At 49.8% G+C, this 20292-nt stretch overlaps 6 protein-coding genes across 6 annotated transcripts; 4 read left to right on the top strand and 2 right to left on the bottom strand.

The window, feature by feature from the left end:
* Window positions 1–2042: 2042 nt before the first annotated feature.
* Window positions 2043–3428, top strand: PFICI_04557 (uncharacterized protein; the record flags this gene model as incomplete). Its single annotated transcript, XM_007833138.1, has 1 exon — window positions 2043–3428. The coding sequence occupies one exon, from the start codon at window positions 2043–2045 to the stop codon at window positions 3426–3428; it is 1386 nt and encodes a 461-aa protein (XP_007831329.1).
* A 1346-nt stretch (window positions 3429–4774) lies between these two features.
* On the top strand, window positions 4775–5993 carry PFICI_04556 (uncharacterized protein; the record flags this gene model as incomplete). The annotated part of the gene is made up of 3 exons (XM_007833137.1): window positions 4775–5253; window positions 5315–5497; window positions 5582–5993. 3 exons carry the CDS (start codon window positions 4775–4777, stop codon window positions 5991–5993), a joined length of 1074 nt encoding a protein of 357 aa, XP_007831328.1.
* A 1386-nt stretch (window positions 5994–7379) lies between these two features.
* Window positions 7380–8993, top strand: PFICI_04555 (uncharacterized protein; the record flags this gene model as incomplete). Its single annotated transcript, XM_007833136.1, has 3 exons — window positions 7380–7530; window positions 7594–7880; window positions 8067–8993. The coding sequence occupies 3 exons, from the start codon at window positions 7380–7382 to the stop codon at window positions 8991–8993; spliced, it is 1365 nt and encodes a 454-aa protein (XP_007831327.1).
* A 1502-nt stretch (window positions 8994–10495) lies between these two features.
* PFICI_04554 (uncharacterized protein) lies at window positions 10496–11576 on the bottom strand (the record flags this gene model as incomplete). The annotated part of the gene is made up of 2 exons (XM_007833135.1): window positions 10496–11348; window positions 11416–11576. The coding sequence occupies 2 exons, from the start codon at window positions 11574–11576 to the stop codon at window positions 10496–10498; spliced, it is 1014 nt and encodes a 337-aa protein (XP_007831326.1).
* Window positions 11577–13576: 2000 nt separating this feature from the next.
* Window positions 13577–14689, top strand: PFICI_04553 (uncharacterized protein; the record flags this gene model as incomplete). Its single annotated transcript, XM_007833134.1, has 1 exon — window positions 13577–14689. The coding sequence occupies one exon, from the start codon at window positions 13577–13579 to the stop codon at window positions 14687–14689; it is 1113 nt and encodes a 370-aa protein (XP_007831325.1).
* A 486-nt stretch (window positions 14690–15175) lies between these two features.
* PFICI_04552 (uncharacterized protein) lies at window positions 15176–18105 on the bottom strand (the record flags this gene model as incomplete). Its single annotated transcript, XM_007833133.1, has 4 exons — window positions 15176–16074; window positions 16125–17582; window positions 17652–17763; window positions 17989–18105. The coding sequence occupies 4 exons, from the start codon at window positions 18103–18105 to the stop codon at window positions 15176–15178; spliced, it is 2586 nt and encodes an 861-aa protein (XP_007831324.1).
* Window positions 18106–20292: the final 2187 nt, after the last annotated feature.

Genomic DNA, 20292 nt, shown 5'->3' with positions numbered 1-20292 from the left:
ACTGGGTTGCCTATTGAACACAAGTTCACAGCATGACAAGTACCAGTCGAACCCTAAGATGATACTGCATACACCGAGAACCGGAGTGCTGTACTGAAGATAATTGAGATGATCGATGGGAGGAGGCTGAAAGGGTACGCCACCGTTCTTCAATTGAGTCGCACTCCCCGCGATCGTCATAGGGATTATAGGCAGCCGAGCTATGCTTATCAGAACAAGTAATCCCAAAATACAGATCTGTATATCTTGATGGCTGGTTGGCCGCATTTTATCTGCCTTAGAGAATATTGTGAAAATGTAAGATAAGTGGTATAATAATTATTGTTTTAGTTGAGTTGTTCATATCTAACAAAGGTTGGATGGTCAAAGAGACATATGGTCAAAGAGACATATATGAGTGGAGAAATGCCCCACTTTATTCCAACACTTTGACAAATACGTGTCTGACCGTGGTCTAGGTCTACACTAGGCAAAGATCAATTTTCAGGAAGAGATAATCTCGAGACTTCTTATTGCTATGGAGAGAGAGCAGGCCTGTCCAATATTCTCTCAGCAAGTCCCCACGGGGTACTTTTGACATTTCCGCCCTTGCCGTACGCCCTTCTTTTCTGACCTCCAGTCTATGCGATTGCATTATTATTGCACTTTCGTGCAGCTTCTTGGCAAGATGACCAATAGAACAGGAACACGTTCGACTGTGCCTCGGAATTTGGGGTGTCCCACAACGGCCATGGTTGGTCATTACGTCGGAGGATCGGGTCGATATTACCCCCAGCCTCGCTCAACCCGCTGATCAGACCCTTAAGAGAGTGTGTGTACAACGCGAAATGCAACATTTGCCACCTTCGTCAGCAGGCTCTGAGACTGTGTTTTGCGGTTGAGCGCGTGTCAGAAGACCATCTAATAGGCAGCCACGACCTCTTGTAAATTATTCTAAAACCGGTCAACTTTGCCATTCTTCGACCATATCTAGTGGATAAATATGTACCTAGAGGAAAAGCTTGTCTCGAGGGCGATACAAAGTCATTCTCTGTGTCTTTGGACGAAGATTGCAGTATTTCGATATGAGCAGCCCTATAGCCGATTCAAGCGTTCCCAGTGAGCTTGAGCGAGAAGAGTGGGTAACCGATAGCCTTTGCAGCAACTGTGAGGGCTTCGATTTGCATTCCTTCAGTCGCGACCCAAGGGGGTTGCGTGGGTACAGCCTGATCGATACGAAAGAGGGCGCGAGATCAGGCTGCTCATTTTGCTCCCTTCTCTTGAGAACCTTCCGACGCTTACTGAAATCGAATGATGATTGGAGCCGAGTTAATCTCAAAAACTATTGGTTTCATATCAGCATACTCAAAGAACAAAACTGGTTGGCTAGCGAGTCTGGAGGTGAAGGGCTTGGTATCGATTGCTTCGACGTCACGCTTGGTGGGGTCAATTACCGTTCTCCGTTAGCGAGACATCGCGAAATCGAGACTTCGGAAAAGTTCCACGTAGTCGCTGATCCGAGTGAGTGTTATTTGAGAAGAGAACATCTTGGCTGATTGCCCCAACCTTAGCTAACTGTTACACGAGACGACCCAGCTTATAGAAGTGGGGACATATGCAGAACATATACAGCAGAAGATACTGGATCGAATGATTATTTACACGAGATCAAACGACGCATGGACATCTGCCTCACACACACAACATGTTGTGAGACCTTATCAGGACACCGGGGTATCAACAGTCGGCAGGTTCCACTACCACGTCGATGCATCGACGTCCAGGGTCAAGGATTACAGATCGCAGAGACAGAGTCGTTGACATCATCCTATGTGATATTGTCACATCGCTGGACACCGCAGGCGGAGGCTTGTGCCACTACAACAGAGAATATCGAGCTCAGACGCCAGGGTGATGAAAATGCACTATTGTCGTTACCGAAAACATTTTGCGATGTGTTTAATGTTGCCCGAGGACTAGGCATTCGGTACGTTTGGATTGATTCATTGTGTATTATTCAACGTGGGGATGGAGGTGAAGACTGGAGTCAAGAGGCCCCAAAGATGGGAGATTATTATCAGCAGGCCATCTTGACTATTTGTGCTACATCAGGTTCCAGTGACCAGGGACTCTTTCCGGTGCTGACTGGCCATGTACCGGATATTGCTCGACTTCGTTACCGGGACAAGAAGGGCATACCTCAAGGATTCTTCTACGTATATCCATACGGAGATCCAAGGTCGAATCGGCAAACCGAAGAGGAAGCTATTCGGGCCAGTGAGCTCTTCACTAGAGGATGGGTTTTCCAGGAGTGGATCCTGAGTCGTCGCCGAGTCTACTTTACTCCCGCAGGTATGATTTACGATTGCGAAACGACCGGCCTAAGCAATAATCATCGCGAAGTGTGGGGCTCTAAAAAGAATTATGGAGGGCGTATCTTTGAACGGTATTTCTCCGGACACCGCATTGCGATTGACTGGTGGTATTGGCTACTTGAGTTATACACAGAAAAGTCATTGACTCAGCCAGAAAAGGATCGCATTGTAGCTCTCAAAGGAATCGCCGAGGAGTTCAGAGAGCTGCTCAAGCGCATACCATCGGACAGTAGTGTGCTGAGAACGATAGTCCCCACAGTCGCATGCGGCCTGGAGTACCTTTCCGGACTCTGGGCCTACGATCTCCATCGTGGCCTTCTCTGGCAACGCGTGTCGTTCGCTGGCCGGCATCAAAGGCTTCCATTGTATCCTTCTTGGTCTTGGACAGCTGTTGTTGGCCCTGTCGAATGGCCCAGTAACCCAGCTGAGAAACGCGTGGGAGGGTTTCGCGCGAGGTTATCTTCCACCTCATCTGAATCAACACTGGCCCTTCATCCCCAAGCAAAGCTACTTGTTGCGAGGGTAGGGAACGGGGCGTCCCTCATCCCAAATGACGATCTAGGGACCGCTGATCGCTTTCAAACCGTCCCCATAGATGCATTCGGCACTCTGAATAAGTCTGCGACGCTGCAATTAGCAGGGAAGTTGGTCAGAGTACTAATTCGGGAAGAGTTCTCTGGGGAAAGGGATCATGAGATTCTCTCGAATATATGCGGAGAGATCGCAGATACCCAGTCAGCACGAACATTTTGGAGGAAGGTGTGCACAACATCAGTTCATACGGAAGTCATCGGCTGGGCATCGATAGATGACCCGAGCTTCCAGGAGGATTCGATGTATGGAAGTGGGCTGGAGAGCAAAGCGCTAGTCATAGCGACGAGTGAGCACAAACGTGGGTACGGGTTAGGGTTCTACGGTCTCAACCGTAATGGCAATTACACAGTTTATCATGTTCTTTTCGTACGGGAAATACCGGAAGAGCGTTTTGAAAGAATAGGCGTTGGACAGATATTTGGGAAAGAGGTGGAGGAAGTCATTCGTAAAGCAGGATCTACGGAGGTCAACCTAGTATAAAACTGTCGAACTCAAGAGACACATTCAGCATGGACCGAGAGGAATAAGAAACAGCCTTGAGTAACTCCGAATCGTATGCCAATATTTACACAGAATGCCAACAAGTGATACAGGGTTTTGACTAACGCTGCTGAGCATGAATAACTCTATAGACGCCCATGATTATCCCGATGCTGCTTGTAGGAACAGTTGTACTAGACATTATTCTTTGCTACTCAGCGCTCACAGGGGTATTGTCAATTGCCAATTCATTGACGTAATCCTGACAAATTGAAAAGTCGGTCATGGCAAGGCTGCTTTCGCGGAGCACAGCTAGAACATATCACCGTGCAAGCCGTCTGCAGCTAGGTCTAGATAATGGCGATACATACATAGTAACCTAACCAAAGGCTGGCACAGTCATCACCGACTATAGGATTCCAATCATGGAAATCTCACAGTTCGATGCTGGCATAGTAGTTTGATTACTACTGCTAAAAAATCGATTATTAGCTTCCAAGGGTCCCTTTTTAGTGGGCCATTGTCGAGCACGACCCGAAAACAGGTGTATTTGATCAGCAACTCCGAGTGCATGTCTTCCGCGATCTGAGGATTGCCGTCACGAGCTTCTTCCCCAAGATTCCCTGCTGTCACACCATAGCGCCTGTCTTGGTTGTTTCAAAGAGATGCGCCAATATCGCGAAGGTGGCATGGAAAGATAAGAAGTCGTAGTAGAAAATTGTCAAAGCTTTCTTGTCCTATTTTTAATGCACAGAAGGGTCTTGCCACGTGCCCTGGTACCTGTAAGTGGAACTGCTTGTATGACTGCGTCTTCTTAGTTCATTCTCTAGCCCAATTGGTTTGGTCTTGGCTGTGTTTCTGGCAAGGGTGTGATATGACATTTATCAACAAGGGTTTCCTTCTGCTGATCGACGGATGACCGGAGCTATATTTACTTTCTCCGAGTTCAAAGTAAACTTTTTCTTTTTCTCTAATTGTGCAATGTGATTATATGTATTATCGCGGTAATTGACCATGCTACGGAGCTCCTTATTGCAAGATTTCTAGTCGCAGCTGGACCTATCCACTTGATTAATAGCACCCAGACCCTCTGAGGCTGAGAAGGATGCGGCACAGCACATAGCAAACAAATAAGAGAAATAATCCTTGTAAAGCCTGGTTCCTTATATGGTAGAACTTCCGAACGAGGAAATCAATAATAAAGGGGTCAGTTATGTTGCTCTGTATGTTTGACTAGAGTCATCCGCTACAACAGCGATATCTAATTTACCTTTTTCTTTTCCTTTTCCTTCTTTATCTTCCCTCTTCCGAACAGTCGTATGAATTTTCTAGCCAAATCTGAGATCATGGCTCATCAAACAGGCACAATTGTGCTGACAGGTGCCAATGGAGGTCTCGGCAGCGCCATGGTCTCTCGAATCGTGACTGATGAAAATCTGAGCGCCTCTCATGGCATTTACACCGTGCGCGATACCCGATCACCAGGTGCACTTCAAGCTGCTCTGAACAAAGCATCATCGTCATCGTCATCGACCTCGGTACACTCGCATGAAGAAATATCGCTCGATCTGTCGCGGTTGGACAATGTGCGGAAAGTCGCTGCCGTCATTAATGCGCAAGTCGAGGCGGGGACTATTCCACCTATTCGCGCCATCATTCTCAATGCTGGGTTCGAAGAAGCCGATCAACAGACATGGAATGAGGACGGCCTAGACATGTCGTTTGTCGTAAATTATCTTGGTCATTGGCTCTTGACAGTATTGCTGCTGCAAAGCATGGACCGCGAGAGAGGGCGGATTGTCTGGATCAGTAGCTGGTCTCAAGAGTGAGGCCCACCGCGGCACCAACCTTTCTGTCATATTTCATACTAACGTAATGCTTGATAGCCCCAAAAATTCGCATAATCAAAGGTACGGCGCATATAAAGAGGAAAGATACAAGAATATGGTTCTTGATGATCTTGAACCGCTTGCAAAAGGTACATGGAGTTCAAAGGCAGACGATAAGACCAACTGGGCCGCCGCATATCGTCGTTATGGTGCCTCCAAGATGTGTTGCGTGGCAATGATGTACGTTGTTTTCCTCTTTCTATTGTTTGAAACTCTCTGTTTGGTGTGTCGGCCCCTTGTTCTTACAATAATTTTGTTGAGCAGTCATGAGCTTCAGAAACGACTTGACCAAGATCCAGTCTTGAAGAACATATCGGTCCTCGCCATAGATCCTGGCGGCATGGATACGGGCATCATTCGTCACAGTCCTTGGTTGGTCCGGGTTTTATTCTTCAAGATCTTTGTCGGTCTTTTTTCCGGTCTCATGGTCCGGCGGAAACCCAACGGCACATGGCGCACGCCCAAAAAGTCGGCTCGCGACGTTCTCGCCGCGGCTCTTGCCAGTGGCCCGCCGCCACTGTCTGAACGGCCCAAAGGCGTCTATCTTAATGGTACTGTGCTCGGTGAATACAATCTTGAAGCGAAAGATCCGAAGAAGGGACAAATTATCTGGGAAGGCAGTGTTCGATTTGCGCAGTTGCGAGAAGTAGAGACTGCCTTACAGAACTGGCGGTGATGGAGGTTGATAAGTGTTATTAAAGCTGTAGGGTAGGACAAAGTGGTACGTTGAAGTGAGCCGCAGCACACCCGGGTGTATGAGAGTCCACGTTCACCATCTGGAAGACACTTGGTGAAGAATCATCCGCGTCAGATGCCAAGGGCGCCCATGCTTTCTTTGGTCCTTGGCGTGCTACCAATTATGCTTGAGCAATCCAATGAAATCCGGAACCGAAACGCCCAGTCTTTTTGAACGCAGAGTAATGATTTTTTTCCACGGATCCACAAGAGCTGCAAGTCACGCGGATGACCCGGATGCTGTGCTTGAATTGGCAGCGCAGGCCTCTCACTAGTACTCTATACCCGTCGCTTCAATCATGTTCTCGATAGGTTTACATCCGATGGCACAAGGATCTTAACTAAGCTAAGCAGCTTCCTATGAACCAATCACACAACTATCCGAAACCGAGGTGTCGATCATTTGCGATGATCAACTAAAGTAGATAAGCGCTGCTGCTTTTCCGGATTTGGCGTTGTCAATGCTATACTCGAATGGAGATTGATAGAGCTGGACAGTTTCATTTCATGGCCAAGATGAACCCTTCTCCAACCTTATTTCGCAATTGCAAAGCAAGCATTGATCGTCAAGACCATAGATCTGAGCTTCCAAAGAGAGGAAAAAGACACTGGAAGCCGAAAGCGAGAATGCGGAGATGTTAATATTTGATGCAACCTCACAATTGACCCTTAGTCTCTTGGCGACACTTTTGGACTTGATGACTGCCCAAAGACTTTTGTCAACACAAGATGTGCAAAGTTCCGAAATCGACGCTTTGAAAACACCATCGACAAATTGTTTGAAATAAATCAAAAGAACTCATCATATCATCTGATTTAAGCTATCCCAAAGAAATGGATCCTTACTCTATATGCTGCCATAGTGTAGGCCGTTCTAATCACTCGAGCGCCATCAAATAGGACTTGTGAATATGCGAAGCATCAAATGGAGATGGTGATAGTCAACAACAGCGACATCTACCCAAAGCTCATGCGCTTCAAAATAAATACCCATGCTCCTTGGAAGCCTTGGCCCCAAGACTTTTGATGATCAGCAAATGGCCGATGTTTCTCCAACAGCTCATTGTTGGACGATTGTTATACTAATCCTATGGATCAAGCATGCGGTCCAAGAAAAGCCAAGAGGATACTTGAAACAACTAATGGCGCGTTTGCAATTTTGTATGTCATGGTAAACCACCAAAACAGTACAGGTCGTTGGTTGTTCTTGAGAACTGGCATGTATATATTGCAAGAGCATCTGTTCTCCAAAAGAAAACTTTATCTATGATTCAAGCATCGAGTTCATATCTTCAATTGTCTCGGGGCATTCTACCATCGTTGAAACATGCTGTTTTACCGTTCTATTCTCGGTTTGGCCACAATCATTACGGTTGTGGCTTCCACTGCAGTCGAAGATGGGTGCAGTGCGTTGCTTTCCGAATACCCTGACAGGACTTTCTTTCCTGGTTCGGAGCGATACAAATTTGAGAATGAATGTAGGAACCATCCAAAGACTCCCCTTGTGCATGAATCAACGTCGCTGATATTCTATGCCTTAGACTCGTGGACCTCGGCGACCTATCTAGGCCCGTCTTGCATCTTTGCACCACAGTGCACGGCGGATGTACAGTTTGCGCTTCGTACCTTTCAAGAGAATCAGATCGAATTTGCCATTCGCGGCGGAGGTGCAATGCCCATCGACAACGCTGCCAACATCGGGCCAGAGGGTATCATGATGGCAATGACGAATCTAAGCAGCATGGCCATTGCGGATGACCTCCAGACTGTTGTCATTGGAGCGGGGGTCACTTGGCCTCCGCTGTATGCCTACCTAGATGATTATGGAGTATGTGCCAACGGCATTCGCTCCGGAAATGGTGGAGTAGTTGGCGCCATTCTTGGGGGAGGCCCCTTTGGGTTCATGGCTTATGAGTTTGGAATGTCGAACATTGCCAAATCCCTGGATGCAAGTGATACGATCAAATCTATTGGAAACAAGTGGATTGGCTAACATACTCCCATCGTGGTGCAGTGCGTTCTTTCCAACGGAACATTGGTCACAGCCAGTGCCGATGAGAATCCGGATCTTTTGTGGGCCCTCGTGGGAGGCGGCAACAACTACTGTGTTGTCGTTCAAGCCGTCCTCAATACTGTGCCGATTTCCTCTGCTCTGATCGGAACGGTTTCTTGGGGCCCCGGCGTTTCAGAGCAGTATATCAAGAGTGTCGAGCAGTTTGCCCTCCACGGCGCGGAATACCCCAAGGCCTCCTTTGAGGGTCAAACCCGTTGGGTACCGTCTCGCAGTAGCGAAATTTCATTTGATGGCTACCTTTGGTACAGCGGCGAGGGCGATGTCCCTCTAGGGCTAGAGAATTTCACCGCGCCCGTCCTTCCAATCACAAGAGGGAACCTTACCCGAACCACCATGGGCGAATGGACTAATTCATTTGAATATGCTCCTTCTCTCGGCACCCGAGCAATGTTTCACTGGTTGACTAGCGCTCCCAACGCTACAGCGGCAAGGATCGCGTTCGACACTTACTTTGAGTCCATTGCCTCACTAGCCGACGTCGAAGGGTTTTCGTCCACTTTCAGTATGCTTCCAATCACATCCATTGTGACAGCTGCTCCTGAGAATGCCATGGGGCTGGGCAACGACGACGGCCCGGCGATTTGGTACGTTGAGAGCCCTCTGTGGTCGAACCCAGAAGACGACGAGCGCGTGATTGCGGTCCACGCCGAAGCCAACGTCAAGATTCGAGAAAATCTTTCCGCTGCCGGGCTTGGACCACTCCCGTTCATGTATCTCAGTGACATACAAAAGGCACAGATTCCTGAGACTTACCCAGCCTATGGAGCCGAGAATCTGAAACGACTGAAGGAGATAAGGGACAAATATGATCCTGACCGGGTTTTTACTGACCTTGTTCCCGGAGGTGCCAAGGTCGCTCTGTCTTGATGAGGTGTTGGGTATCTTCGGCGAAGTGGGAAGTCAAAAGACTAATCTATACCACTATCGCGAATGTTGGCAAGAAATACGGCAAGTCACCGAGACGGAACATTGGGACTTTAATTGGTTCCCAATATGCTTTCATATATGGTCTCTTCAGTTTGTTCTCACGAGTTTCGTATCGATTCACGAGGGGTTGGCTCTCGAAGCTTTTACGAAATTTACAGATGTGCACAAAAGCATTGCGAGCTTGTAGAAATTGAGTCGAATTACAGCCGTAGTCATTTGGAATGCATTGGTTCAAGTGACCCCACGAATACTTCATTTGAGGATACTTAGGATTGTGTGCATGCTTCCACAAAGCTGTTTTCTTTTATCAAGCAAGTACCTAGTTTCTACGTCGCTGCTAAGGGGCACCCTCGAGGTCGTCGAAATGCCATACTCCTGATTGTCATTGAGAAGTGCTAACCGCTAAACGCAATCTGAAGACTACATTAGCAATACACAAGCACAGACGTGGCAAGAGCTGAGCATGCAGTCTGGTGCACAACATCTAATACACATGCGCATTTAGGGAGACACAAGGAAAGTGTACGCAAAGACCTGTACATTGTGATTGCTGTTTGACTCATGTATGCTAACTTAGAAAACCACCTACTCAAAGACACCAAATAGATACAAGAAAAGCTGATTGGTTCCTTCCCATGGCCGTTTGCACCCTCGCCGCCAGGCAACGAGGGCAGGCGCGCACATCACAAAGCGGTGAAACGTGGAACAGCAGCAGAGTGGCAGAATTTTGGCAAGTATAAATACCTCGACGTCCCCAGCCAAAGTCCTCTTTCTTTCTTCTTCCTTTTCTTCTTCAGGCGGTGGCGGCGGTGCAGGCGCATACTAACCCACCAGCATTGTCCGTGTCTGGGGATGGATCAAAAAGATCTCCAGGCTGCCGGCTACTCGACTGCCGGCAAGACACCTTGGCGGGGCATGTTCTACGGACTAATCTTTGGAACCGATTTTGGGTTGTCCTCGCGGCATCCCAAGATTCTCTTCTTCTTTTTTCATTGACAGCTAAGCCTTGAGCTTGGTGTTGAAGAAAAGAATGCAAGGCCAGGAACAAACGGCTGCCTGGATTTGTATTTTATACAGCTTAATTGTGTAACATTGGGGGACAAAGAAAGCCTGATAGTTGTGAATAATGTCTAGAGTTTCCAATAAGTTCAGGAACCTTGGTTTCATGGTCTCATGGTAACAGTTTCCTCTCTATGAAAAGATGCTGGGTGTGGAAACTCTCTTCCTTGATTTTTGTTTTTTGTGTAATAACACAACCACATACTGTGATGCCTGATTAAATGATGATGATAAAGGTGAACCTAGTGAGTTCCCGTTGATTCGCTGTCTTTGCATAGCTTGAGCCATCTTGAGCAACTGATATTGATGCTATCTGGTCCATCCACTCCATCCCACGCTCATGGATTATATCTTCTCCCATCGAGCCCTGACATCAAACAGACTCAATTGAATCCGTACAAAGCCAAAGCAGTCCCAATCGCTCCAGCAAACATTGCCGCCACGGTCACGTATGAAGATACGGACAGTAATGACGTACCGCTGATGCCGTGGCCAGAGGTGCACCCGCCCGCCATCCTTGACCCTATTGCAAGCAAGATGCCACCTCCTACTACTCTGAGGGGATCTGCATCCATCGTACTCATGCCTGGGGCTACAGGATACAATGATGAGATGATGCGGGCGCCCAGGGTCACACCAGCAACAAACACAACGGTCGGAAACGACAGAGCGTCCCCTGAACTCTTTCCACCTTTTGCCACGGACCAGAAACATTTCCCAACCTCTTCGAATGCCGTAGAGGTACCAAGAAGCGCTTTCCGAAGTGTTGCAGAGAGCAACTGAGATCCAGCAATCATTAAACCGCCAGTGACTGGATGTACAATGCCCCGAGAAGTATCAGCTTTTGCAGCCACTGCAATGACAACAGTCGAGACAAAGACCAACTCGATGGCCGCCACCACTCCCAAATCGCTGATTCCGAGTCGTTTGTCGAGTGATGTCGGCGGCGTCGTTTCGCTTTTCCTGCTGGAGGACTTTGATAGATATGGCTTCAGAATACCGGTCCAGAGAATTCCTCCAACGACCAGTCCTGACAGAGTGTACAGGCCAGACTCGATTCCGGCGCCGACCTGGGCAAAGACTGTTCCAGGGCATGATCCAGCAAGTGCCATACCAGCACCAAGCACGAGACCGCCGACAATATTACCGTCCATGATGCCGAATAGACCGATCGACGAGTAGCTTCGAGGACTCATGTTGATAATCTTTAGATGCTGCAATAGTGTCACCACGGCACTTTGTTTCGTCAGTATCATCCACAACAATGATGGATTATGGCTTTGATCAAAAAGGCTAGACATACGTGCTGCCCGCCGCAGCCGTCAGGAACGACTCCAGCATATGAAAGTTGCTCAGGGTTAGCTGCGAGAGAATGACTTCGGGCCTGTGCATCCCGGCCGCCGTCAAGGCAGCGCCAAAGGCAGAGCCGCAGAAGATGGTAGTCAAAGCATTCTTTGCATCCATTGTGTTGTCGGTTGATATTTTCGTGTCAGTATGCAAGAAATTGGTCAAAAAATCTAGAGACTATGCCAACAAGATAGAGGGAGAGTATCAACCCCTTGCGTCGAGATTTCTGGCAACTCGGATACGACGGTAACACCCAAGAGCAACTACCGTTTCGCTGCGGCGACCAGATTTGTCGTCGTGTCAGGGGCTCATTTTGCCGTCTTGAACAACATACTAGAGCGCATAATAGGGCACGAGGTATATCTCGGGGACCTTTCGAGGGCAGTTATCAAGGTGGGCTACCTAGGCTGTCGACAAGCTAATAATGATTTTTCTTCACTCCATCTTCGTCTTTCCACCATGAGCCCGAAGCCGGGCTCTTTTCCAAGTCGGTGCGGCCGACCGCAATTTCAACATCGCCGCCATGTTACTTATCAGTTGCGACCTTAGCAGGCCCAGCAACCACCTTAGCCTGAGCCCGGTCGAAGGAGCTGACTTGACCATGGGGCTTGCACAACACTAGCGGGCTCTCTTGCACATAGCCAGCATGAAGACTGTAAAGGCCTGCTCGGGCTTCAGAATTAAAAAAGAGGCTCGATTGTGCTTTCAATAAGTCTGACAGATGGTACGATTTGTGCGTCATGCCCAGGATCCAACGTGTCTGAGCAAGCATAACCCCACGAACGGTTTGTGCCTGCATGGAAGCATGGACGCCGTTGTGGAAAAAAGCCAGAACAGGAGTGCAGATCTCGGCCGGGGGCATTCATGAAACGTAGAACCCATCTGAATGGGTTCTTTTCGGGGTCCTGGGTCCCACGCGGCGACCAGAACGCCGTCCACTCGCTAGGTTCAAAAGTAGACGGCGACCATATCGCGGCTCCTCTAGGCCTCTGGGATCCCCTGACTCGGCGATCTCGGGCACTAAAAAGTTTGCCCCATGTGCCAGGTCGCCGTCAAGGCTCTCTCGAAATAGAGCGCGAAATGCTGCTTCAAGGGCAAGTAATTGCACAAATCAAATGCCGTTCATAAGATGTGTGAGATTAGTTGCATTAAGTGAAATAAATTATAGGCACGTATACCTGGCTATTCGGCGACCATAGAGAACCATGTTATAGATCGGCGACCTCGTCCTGCTTACGTTTACAAGCTAGGATGGTCTTCATTCGAGGTCAGGGGTCTTTGCAATTGGGTCGTTGCTAGTTTTGACTGTTGTTCGGTCCCGGGCAAGAGTATATATGAGTGTTACAAGCACCAGCTGCTGCATCGACTACAGTCGCCGTTTTCGCAACTTTTGCCACGAATATGGCGCTCGAATGGTGGAAGATCTGGACCTGTGGCCAACCAGTCAAGGCATAATTTCCCGTCTGCCAGTCAGAATTGACTGTATGCATCAGGTCACTGTCGCGAATTCATCAACCGATCAAGAAAAAGCAAAGAGGAGGTTATCAGCAAGTCGCAGGAGTTTCTACGTTGCCATGAGCAGCATAGAGTATTCCATGTGTGTCACCAGAAGAGCGACACTATACACGCAAAGGCAGGATTATTAATACTGCTTCAGTATGCGGTTTGCAGATTATGGCACGCACAGAGTTGCCGCCATGCTAAGGTGCACGAGTTACAGGGGTTGTTTCTAGAGCCGAGGTCTGCCAGCCAAGTTTCTCCAGTTCTCCGCTGCGCTGGGCCAACGCTCCAGCTTTAGAGCCCCATCTTTGGGAATAAGAGCGGCTTGACGTCTTCTCTAATGCGGGGTGCCTGAACCAATTGCAAGGCAAGACGCATTTTATGTCCATCATCAAGTTGAGAGGCCTCGGTAAGAAGCTTGATGATTTCTAAGACGATTTCCCTTCTTTGATTCAATTCTCACTCTAATCATCTACCATTGTCGTGAATGCTATGATTGTGTAGCCAACAAGTAGCAGCATAATACACTGTCCCAATCAACAGAACAACTTTATTTTCCGTGAAATTATTCATGTCAAAAACATTCACAGCTTCATAAAATACACATCTACACAATCATGTCCCGGACCCTTACTCTCAAGAAAACGCCGGGCAAACCGGGCCAGGTCTACTACCCGCTCGAGCTGAGTACGAAACCCGTTCCCAAGCCGGGCCCGGGTCAGCTGCTGGTCAAGATCCACGCCGCCGCCCTCAACCACCGTGACTTTTTCCAGCGCCAGGCCCTGTACCCGGGCCTATCCTTTGACCATCCGATCCTGGCCGACGGCTTCGGCACCGTCGTGGCCCTGGGCCCCGACGTGTCGCCGGCCGCCGCGAAGCTGCTCCACCAGCCCGTGGTCCTCACCCCGTCGCGCGGCTGGGCGCGCGACCTCGCCGGGCCCGAGCAGATTGCCAAGTTTAGCGTCATTGGCGGCGCGGCCCTGTATCCCGACGGCACGGCGCAGGACTACATTGCCGTGCCCGAGGACGAGGTCGAGGCCAGCCCGAGCCACCTCTCGCCCGCCGAGGCCGCCGCCCTCCCCCTGGTCGGCGTCACGGGCTGGCGGGCCCTGGTGACCAAGTGCGGATTGTCGCCATCCGGGGCCCAGGGCCGCAATATCCTCGTCACGGGCATTGGCGGCGGCGTGGCGCTGCAGGTCCTGCAGTTCGCCGTCGCCATGGGCTGCAACGTCTACGTGACGTCGGGGTCGGCCGACAAGATTGACCGCGCCGTGAAACTGGGCGCCCGCGGCGGCGTGAGCTACCGGTCCAAGACGTGGGACAAGGACCTGCTCAAGCAGCTCCCCAAGGACCGACCGTTTCTCGACGCCGTGGTCGACGGCGCCGGCGGCGACATCGTCGGTCGGGCCTCGCGGCTGCTCAAGCCCGGCGGCATCATTAGCTGCTACGGCATGACCACGTCGCCCCGGATGGACTGGGTGATGCAGGCGGTGCTCAAGAATGTCGAGCTGCGTGGTTCTACCATGGGGTCTCGCGGCGAGTTTCGCGACATGGTGGCATTTGTGCGCGAGAAAAAGATTACGCCAATTGTCAGCCGAACGGTCAAGGGCCTAGATAATTTGGCTGAAATCGACGGACTTTTTGAGGATATCAAAGAGGGGAAACAATTTGGCAAACTCGTCATTGAGATCTCAGAGCCTGGAGCCGACAAGGTAGCAGCCAAGCTGTAAGAATACGTTGCACACTTGTAGAATTTTGCTTTCAATACCAATAATGATGATTGATTTAAATTCGGGGGCCACGGAACAGCATATTTTTTTATTTGCCAGCAGCCATTCAGCGTTCGAAAACGGTGCGTATCAACCCGAGTTATGTCAAAAATATGTGTAGGCAATATGGTACAATGGTTATATTGCTAGGCCCTAAGCCGGCCACTGCATAGGTGAAATTTTCACATCATGTCAAACGGGCCAGGCGGCACCGATAACATTCCGCATACCCCTCTCACACGTAGGGGTCAAAGTATACCCTGAACCGATTCCTCGATCCCCCTTTCTAGGCCTTTCCCAAGGCTCTAACCGTTGCAAAATTAAATCAAAAGTTTCGCCATGAAACGCCCATTCTGCCAATCCCTAGTTTGTTTGGTTTCCTACAAAGCCGTTTGCCTTGCCTAAGCATAGACCCCGGACTGCTCCCACAGTAACCATGGCTTTGAATCATGGTGTTCCTTCGTCATCAGATGTGGCCGACTCGGGCGCACTTTTTGGTGAGGAAGATAAACTGATTGCAATCTTCTTGGGTCCACCACCAGCATCCCGGGCGCCCGAAAGACGCTTCTTCTTCCCGAGAATGCCGGATGTACTCGAGGCATTGGAACTAGCCGATGTACTGTTGCGTCTCTTGTGAGCCACAAGTTTTCCGATCTCGTCCTCTTCGTCCTCTTCTCTGCGGCGCTTCTCGGAGAGCCTTTCGGGCGGGCTCGGCAAAGATCCCAGGCCCTTGGATTCTTCATCGTCCGTCTTCTCGTCATTGCCTTGGCTATCGCTGACCAGATCGCCCTCTTCAATACTCTCGTCGATATCCTCATCAGATGCGTAATCAACCAGTTTAGCAGCCGGTAAATTGCCATTAGCCGTTGTTGGTGCGCCATTGGAAATTCTGGCCTGGAGCTCATCCTCCTCGTCGGAAGTGTTCCAGTATTCGTCATCGTTCTGATCTACTGCAAGCTGCTCCATGATGCCAGTCCTTGGGTTCATGACCTGCCCCTGCCTAGCCCGTCTGGACTCTTCCTCCGGCTCAAATGAGGTGTCCGGTGGTGGCGCCGTAAAGCCTTTCGTTATTTCGTACTTGGTGAGTATCCCCTTGAAGGGTTCCATGTAAGCAAGCTTTTCGATTCTCTCACGGAACTCTTCCACTACATGCTTAATGAGATCTTGAAGACCTTCCTTCTTAATGTGTTCAAAGAATTCAAGACATGCAGATGTCAGCAGATTGTCCCGAGGCATAGTAGCAAACAACACATCGAGAATGCTGGTAACGACGGAGCCTTGAGTGATTTGCTTGATGTAAAACTCATCCTGGATGCCGATGAGTTGACGTAGGAACCTAATGGCAACTGTTTTCTTGTTAGCCTGCACAAAAAGCGCTTTTGGACTGAATGCTTACCGAGCTTTATGAACTTTTCCGAAGATTTCAAAAGCTTCTCAATGTGCCTCACAATGTTGTGCTCTAGGACAAAGTACTTGCTGCGGTGGTGATGCTGCCGAATAAAGAAGCATAGGATCTCGATGAGATAGGTGAACATGGAGGCTTGCTGGACTGTGAAGTCCATACTGGTTCGGCCCTCAAGAGCCATCAATGGCGCAAAGAGCCGCAGCGCAGATTTCTCGTAGAAAGACTCGAGAAACCTCTCCTGCTGGGGATCAATGGCCGCTTGTAGCCTTGCCTGGGCAGCGCGCGCTGCGTAATCACCGTTTGCCTTTGCAAATGCTTGCTCCTGAAGCAGCGGACCTTGGTCGAGTAACACCTTGAGCGCATCGGACACCTGGGACTTTACGCCCAAGTCCACTTCTACCAAGAGGAGATCAATCAGAGAGTCAGTAAGCGGTGGCTGATTCTCGCTGAGCTGTCGATAGATGGTCTGGCGTATCATTTGAGGGTCGTGGTCTATCATGCACACCATAATATCAGTAGCTCCGACGCGGACTGCAGTATCCGCGTGCCGCAGGCCGTAATTGATGACAGGCAAGAGTCCGTGAACAAGAAAGTTGTTATACAACGTTTGCCGAGCCGGTGGTTGAAGATTTTTTGCCACGGTGCAGCATTGCTGAATGAAAAGTACCGCGTCTTTTTTCCTCCTGTTATCCTCGCCCACTTGCTTGAAAATGTCAAACAGTTCCATCAAGAAATTTGAGTTTGCTTGAATGTGCTGTACAATATCCACTTGGTTAAAGAATATCAGCGAGTTTAGTACCGAGAAGGTGTTATCATCCAGGATACGGGCCAAGACGACATCCTTGAGATATTGCAAGCGATAGGTCTGGTGGATCTTCTTCTGGATCTGGGCGTCCTCAATCTTGACAACTTCTTTGAAGCGGCTCTTATCCTCGAGCCACTGACGATGATTGGCTTTGTGACTTGGAAAGTCCGGGTCGTATTCCAACGCTCCGACGACACCAATAACACATTCGTCGGATACGGCATGCTCAATGATATTGGTGTCATTCAGCAGAATGATGATCTTCATGATGTTGCACAGGCGATGTAGGTCATTCAGGCTTTCCATATCTTCAGCGTCCGACACAAGCGGGCACAGCTTTCCAATCAGCTGCTCAGTCAACACGTATTTCGTCAGAGCATCGCGGCCACTCGCAGTGTTACTCATCATGCGTAGTTGTGTCTCGATTTCGGGGAGATTGCGTAGATTTGGCTCCGGTAAGGTTATTGGATTAGGCGCGTCCATGGCAAGGTCGTCGGAGAAGCTGTCGTCGGCACCGCTGAGGGCGCGATAGGGCGCCTGAATCTGGTTGATGAAGCGCCATATCATTGTACAGCCCTCAGCCTCCTGGAAGCTGAGGGCCATGTCTACACCATTACTAGGCTCGGTCCATACGATCAGGGTTTCTATGCAACCAGGCACGGTCAGTTGTCATGCTGCCATAGCATTTTATCAGTCATGAGCCTGGAACATACCCTGCTGTTTGTGAAATGAATCCCCTTTGGCGACTCGTGTCTCCAGTAATATGCGGTGAGGTGGATCTTCGGACTCGACCGTCACTCTAGGTTCTCTCTGGTCACCGTCAACCTACGCGCGAATTTGAGTTAGCGGACATTCTTGCTTCCTTGGATCTCTAGTGAATGTGCAGACGAAGAGTGATCGCGGCAATGACAGATGTCGCACAGACGCGCGCAACGATGATGACGACGAGGAGGAAGTATGATAAAGGAAGCGGTTCATGGCGCTGTCAGCGGCGCCCTGGATTGCGCCGCGCTTCGGACCTGGGCAATGCGAGAAAGGTGAAAGACTGACGTGTATGGCGGCTGTACAGAAGCCGGTGCCTCGGTCGAACCAGTCATTGTTGCGAAGCTCATAGACTTTGACACGCTTCTTATCCGTCGACTGATGAGGCACAGGCTGTGCCGCCATCGTCAACGGCTCTTCGGAGTCGAGGTCGGGAGCCAGGCGACTGTTGTACTGAAGCAGTTCGGGCGCGAGGTCGAGATGCTGCTGGAGCGAGAGTTCCGTGTCGGCCTGACTGAGGAGGGTAAGCGCAGCCAGCTTTTCGACGTGATGGTAAGGTGCGCGCTAGGAAACGGGCGCGCACGCGACGGGAAGGATGGAGAGGTTGGTGTGAGGTCAGGATTGAGTTGTCGTTTCGTGACCGTGATTATGCAAATATGCGCAGTTGCGGGTCGGGGGTCGGTGACGGTGCGAGGCGACTAGCGAGAGAAGATGCGTGGACCGTGGGACCGTGGCAGCGTGGATCGTGGCTCTGGCCTGGCGTCGGGTGGGACCCTTTTTTTTTTCTCCTTCCCTGCCTTGGGATGAATGGGACTGGATCGTTTGTTGCGGCAGGCGGCGTGTGGATCTTGGCCTTGGTGGCACTGGTGGGCGCTGTATCCGTAGTGTAGCTCCTCTCTGTCACCACGCATCTGCCAGCCAGAGTTGATATTTTATTTTTTTTCTTGCCCGCCTGCTCCCTGCTCTTCTGGCGGGCCCGTGCTAAGGATGCCGCCGATGGGCAGGTGTAGGGGGTCGTGGCGAGTTTTCGGTGGGCACGCGAAAGCGGGAGAACGGGCAGAAAACCACACAATGATAAGATGCCGGGGGGCCACCCAAAAAAACAGATTAATATCACGAAAAGATCAACGGTCAACCGGTATTAGCAAATAGATCGCATAGGGATTCGCGCAGCAGCCCGTGGGCCAGTGTGTTTCGAGGCTGAATTTAGGTTGATGATCCCCTGCGCGCCGAGTGTGACGTATTTTGTTGGTAGAGTTTAACGGATTGGATGCTGGGCCGCGCCAAACGCACGCACGCAAGCAAGTCAACGCTCGGTTAGGAAAGTGCCAACCGTACGTATGTAGACGTGCAATTGAATCAAAAGTGACAGAAGCGCAATGTCTAATCGCAATGAGACAAGAAGCAACAGGGAGATGGTGAACGATTCCCGTTGGTAATGCGCGCGATGAGGCGGGCAATGCTATGAGTGGGAAAAGGTGGAAGTCCGTGAGGAAAAGTCCGGTCGTGCGCCGTGTGGTGTGCGATGTGTTTGCCGATGCGTTGGGAGGGATCCCTGCTTCAAGTGGCGGCAAATTGGCTCTACGCAAGCTGGGCAACTTGGCAAGGGTCACAACACAAAGAAGATGAAAATCGAGAGAGTAAAACTCGATGAACACAAACGAGTCACAACGTCGCGTGAGCAAAATGAGTTGACATATATTCCAAAAACAACCGTTTGCCTTTACCTTTGCCTAATAGATGCCAAAACTTCGAGAACATTTCTGCTTCCCTTTCCTGGTTCAGGCCTTGGGAAGGTTCTGACTGGGCTCATTGACGGGCATCGATCCATCCATCAACCAACCAGTCAGAGCCATAAACCGCAAAATAATATGGGTCTCTTTCACGCAACATGGACTTTAGATTTTGGGGTCCTGGTTTGATTTTTCCTACATGACCGCATCAATGTTCCGTCAAGCAGGTACCCCAAATTATGTCTTGACAGGTAGATACTACAGACAAGATATGTTTTTCTTGGGTACTGTCCATCCTTGCCCTTACACACAGGGTACCTAGCGAGGAGGCTGATTCGCCGAGTTCTGTTCTTATATCATGATCACAGCAGGATAACCTGTGCAATAAATGACTTGCGATATATTCATGATTCTAGGATCTTATTCTGCTACTCCCGAGGTCTTTCCCTGCCTTTAATCATAGTATTTTTCCAGGGCGTTTCCAATGACCCTTGACCTGGCTAACCTAGGACCCTCCCAAGACCTCCGATGTCTGCGTTTAACCTAACTTAATGCTTGCTCCCCCAGTCCCCCAGTCCCTCGACCCGTTCTGCCGTCCGCCCGAATGGACCCCCAAATCCACTAAGGCAGACACCAAAATCTAGGTGCCAATCGTCGCGCTTTTCCGGAAAAGTTGTGACGAAACCTTGCTCGGCACGTGCCCTATCTCAAATGCTATGTCCATTCCGTGATGCCTTCACTTATTTCGTACCATGTAAACTGATACCAGCCAATCAGCAAGAATATTTATAACTCGCTCATCTTAATTGTCATCTAGATAGCTCTTTTGTTCCTTCTTCTTTTTCTTCTTCTTTTTTTT

The sequence above is a fragment of the Pestalotiopsis fici genome (genome assembly GCF_000516985.1).
Source record: "Pestalotiopsis fici W106-1 unplaced genomic scaffold PFICI_Scf_3, whole genome shotgun sequence".
NCBI classification, from domain to species: domain Eukaryota; kingdom Fungi; phylum Ascomycota; class Sordariomycetes; order Amphisphaeriales; family Sporocadaceae; genus Pestalotiopsis; species Pestalotiopsis fici.
Note: the sequence above shows the minus strand (reverse complement) of the source record. Positions and strands in the feature narration are given on the sequence as shown.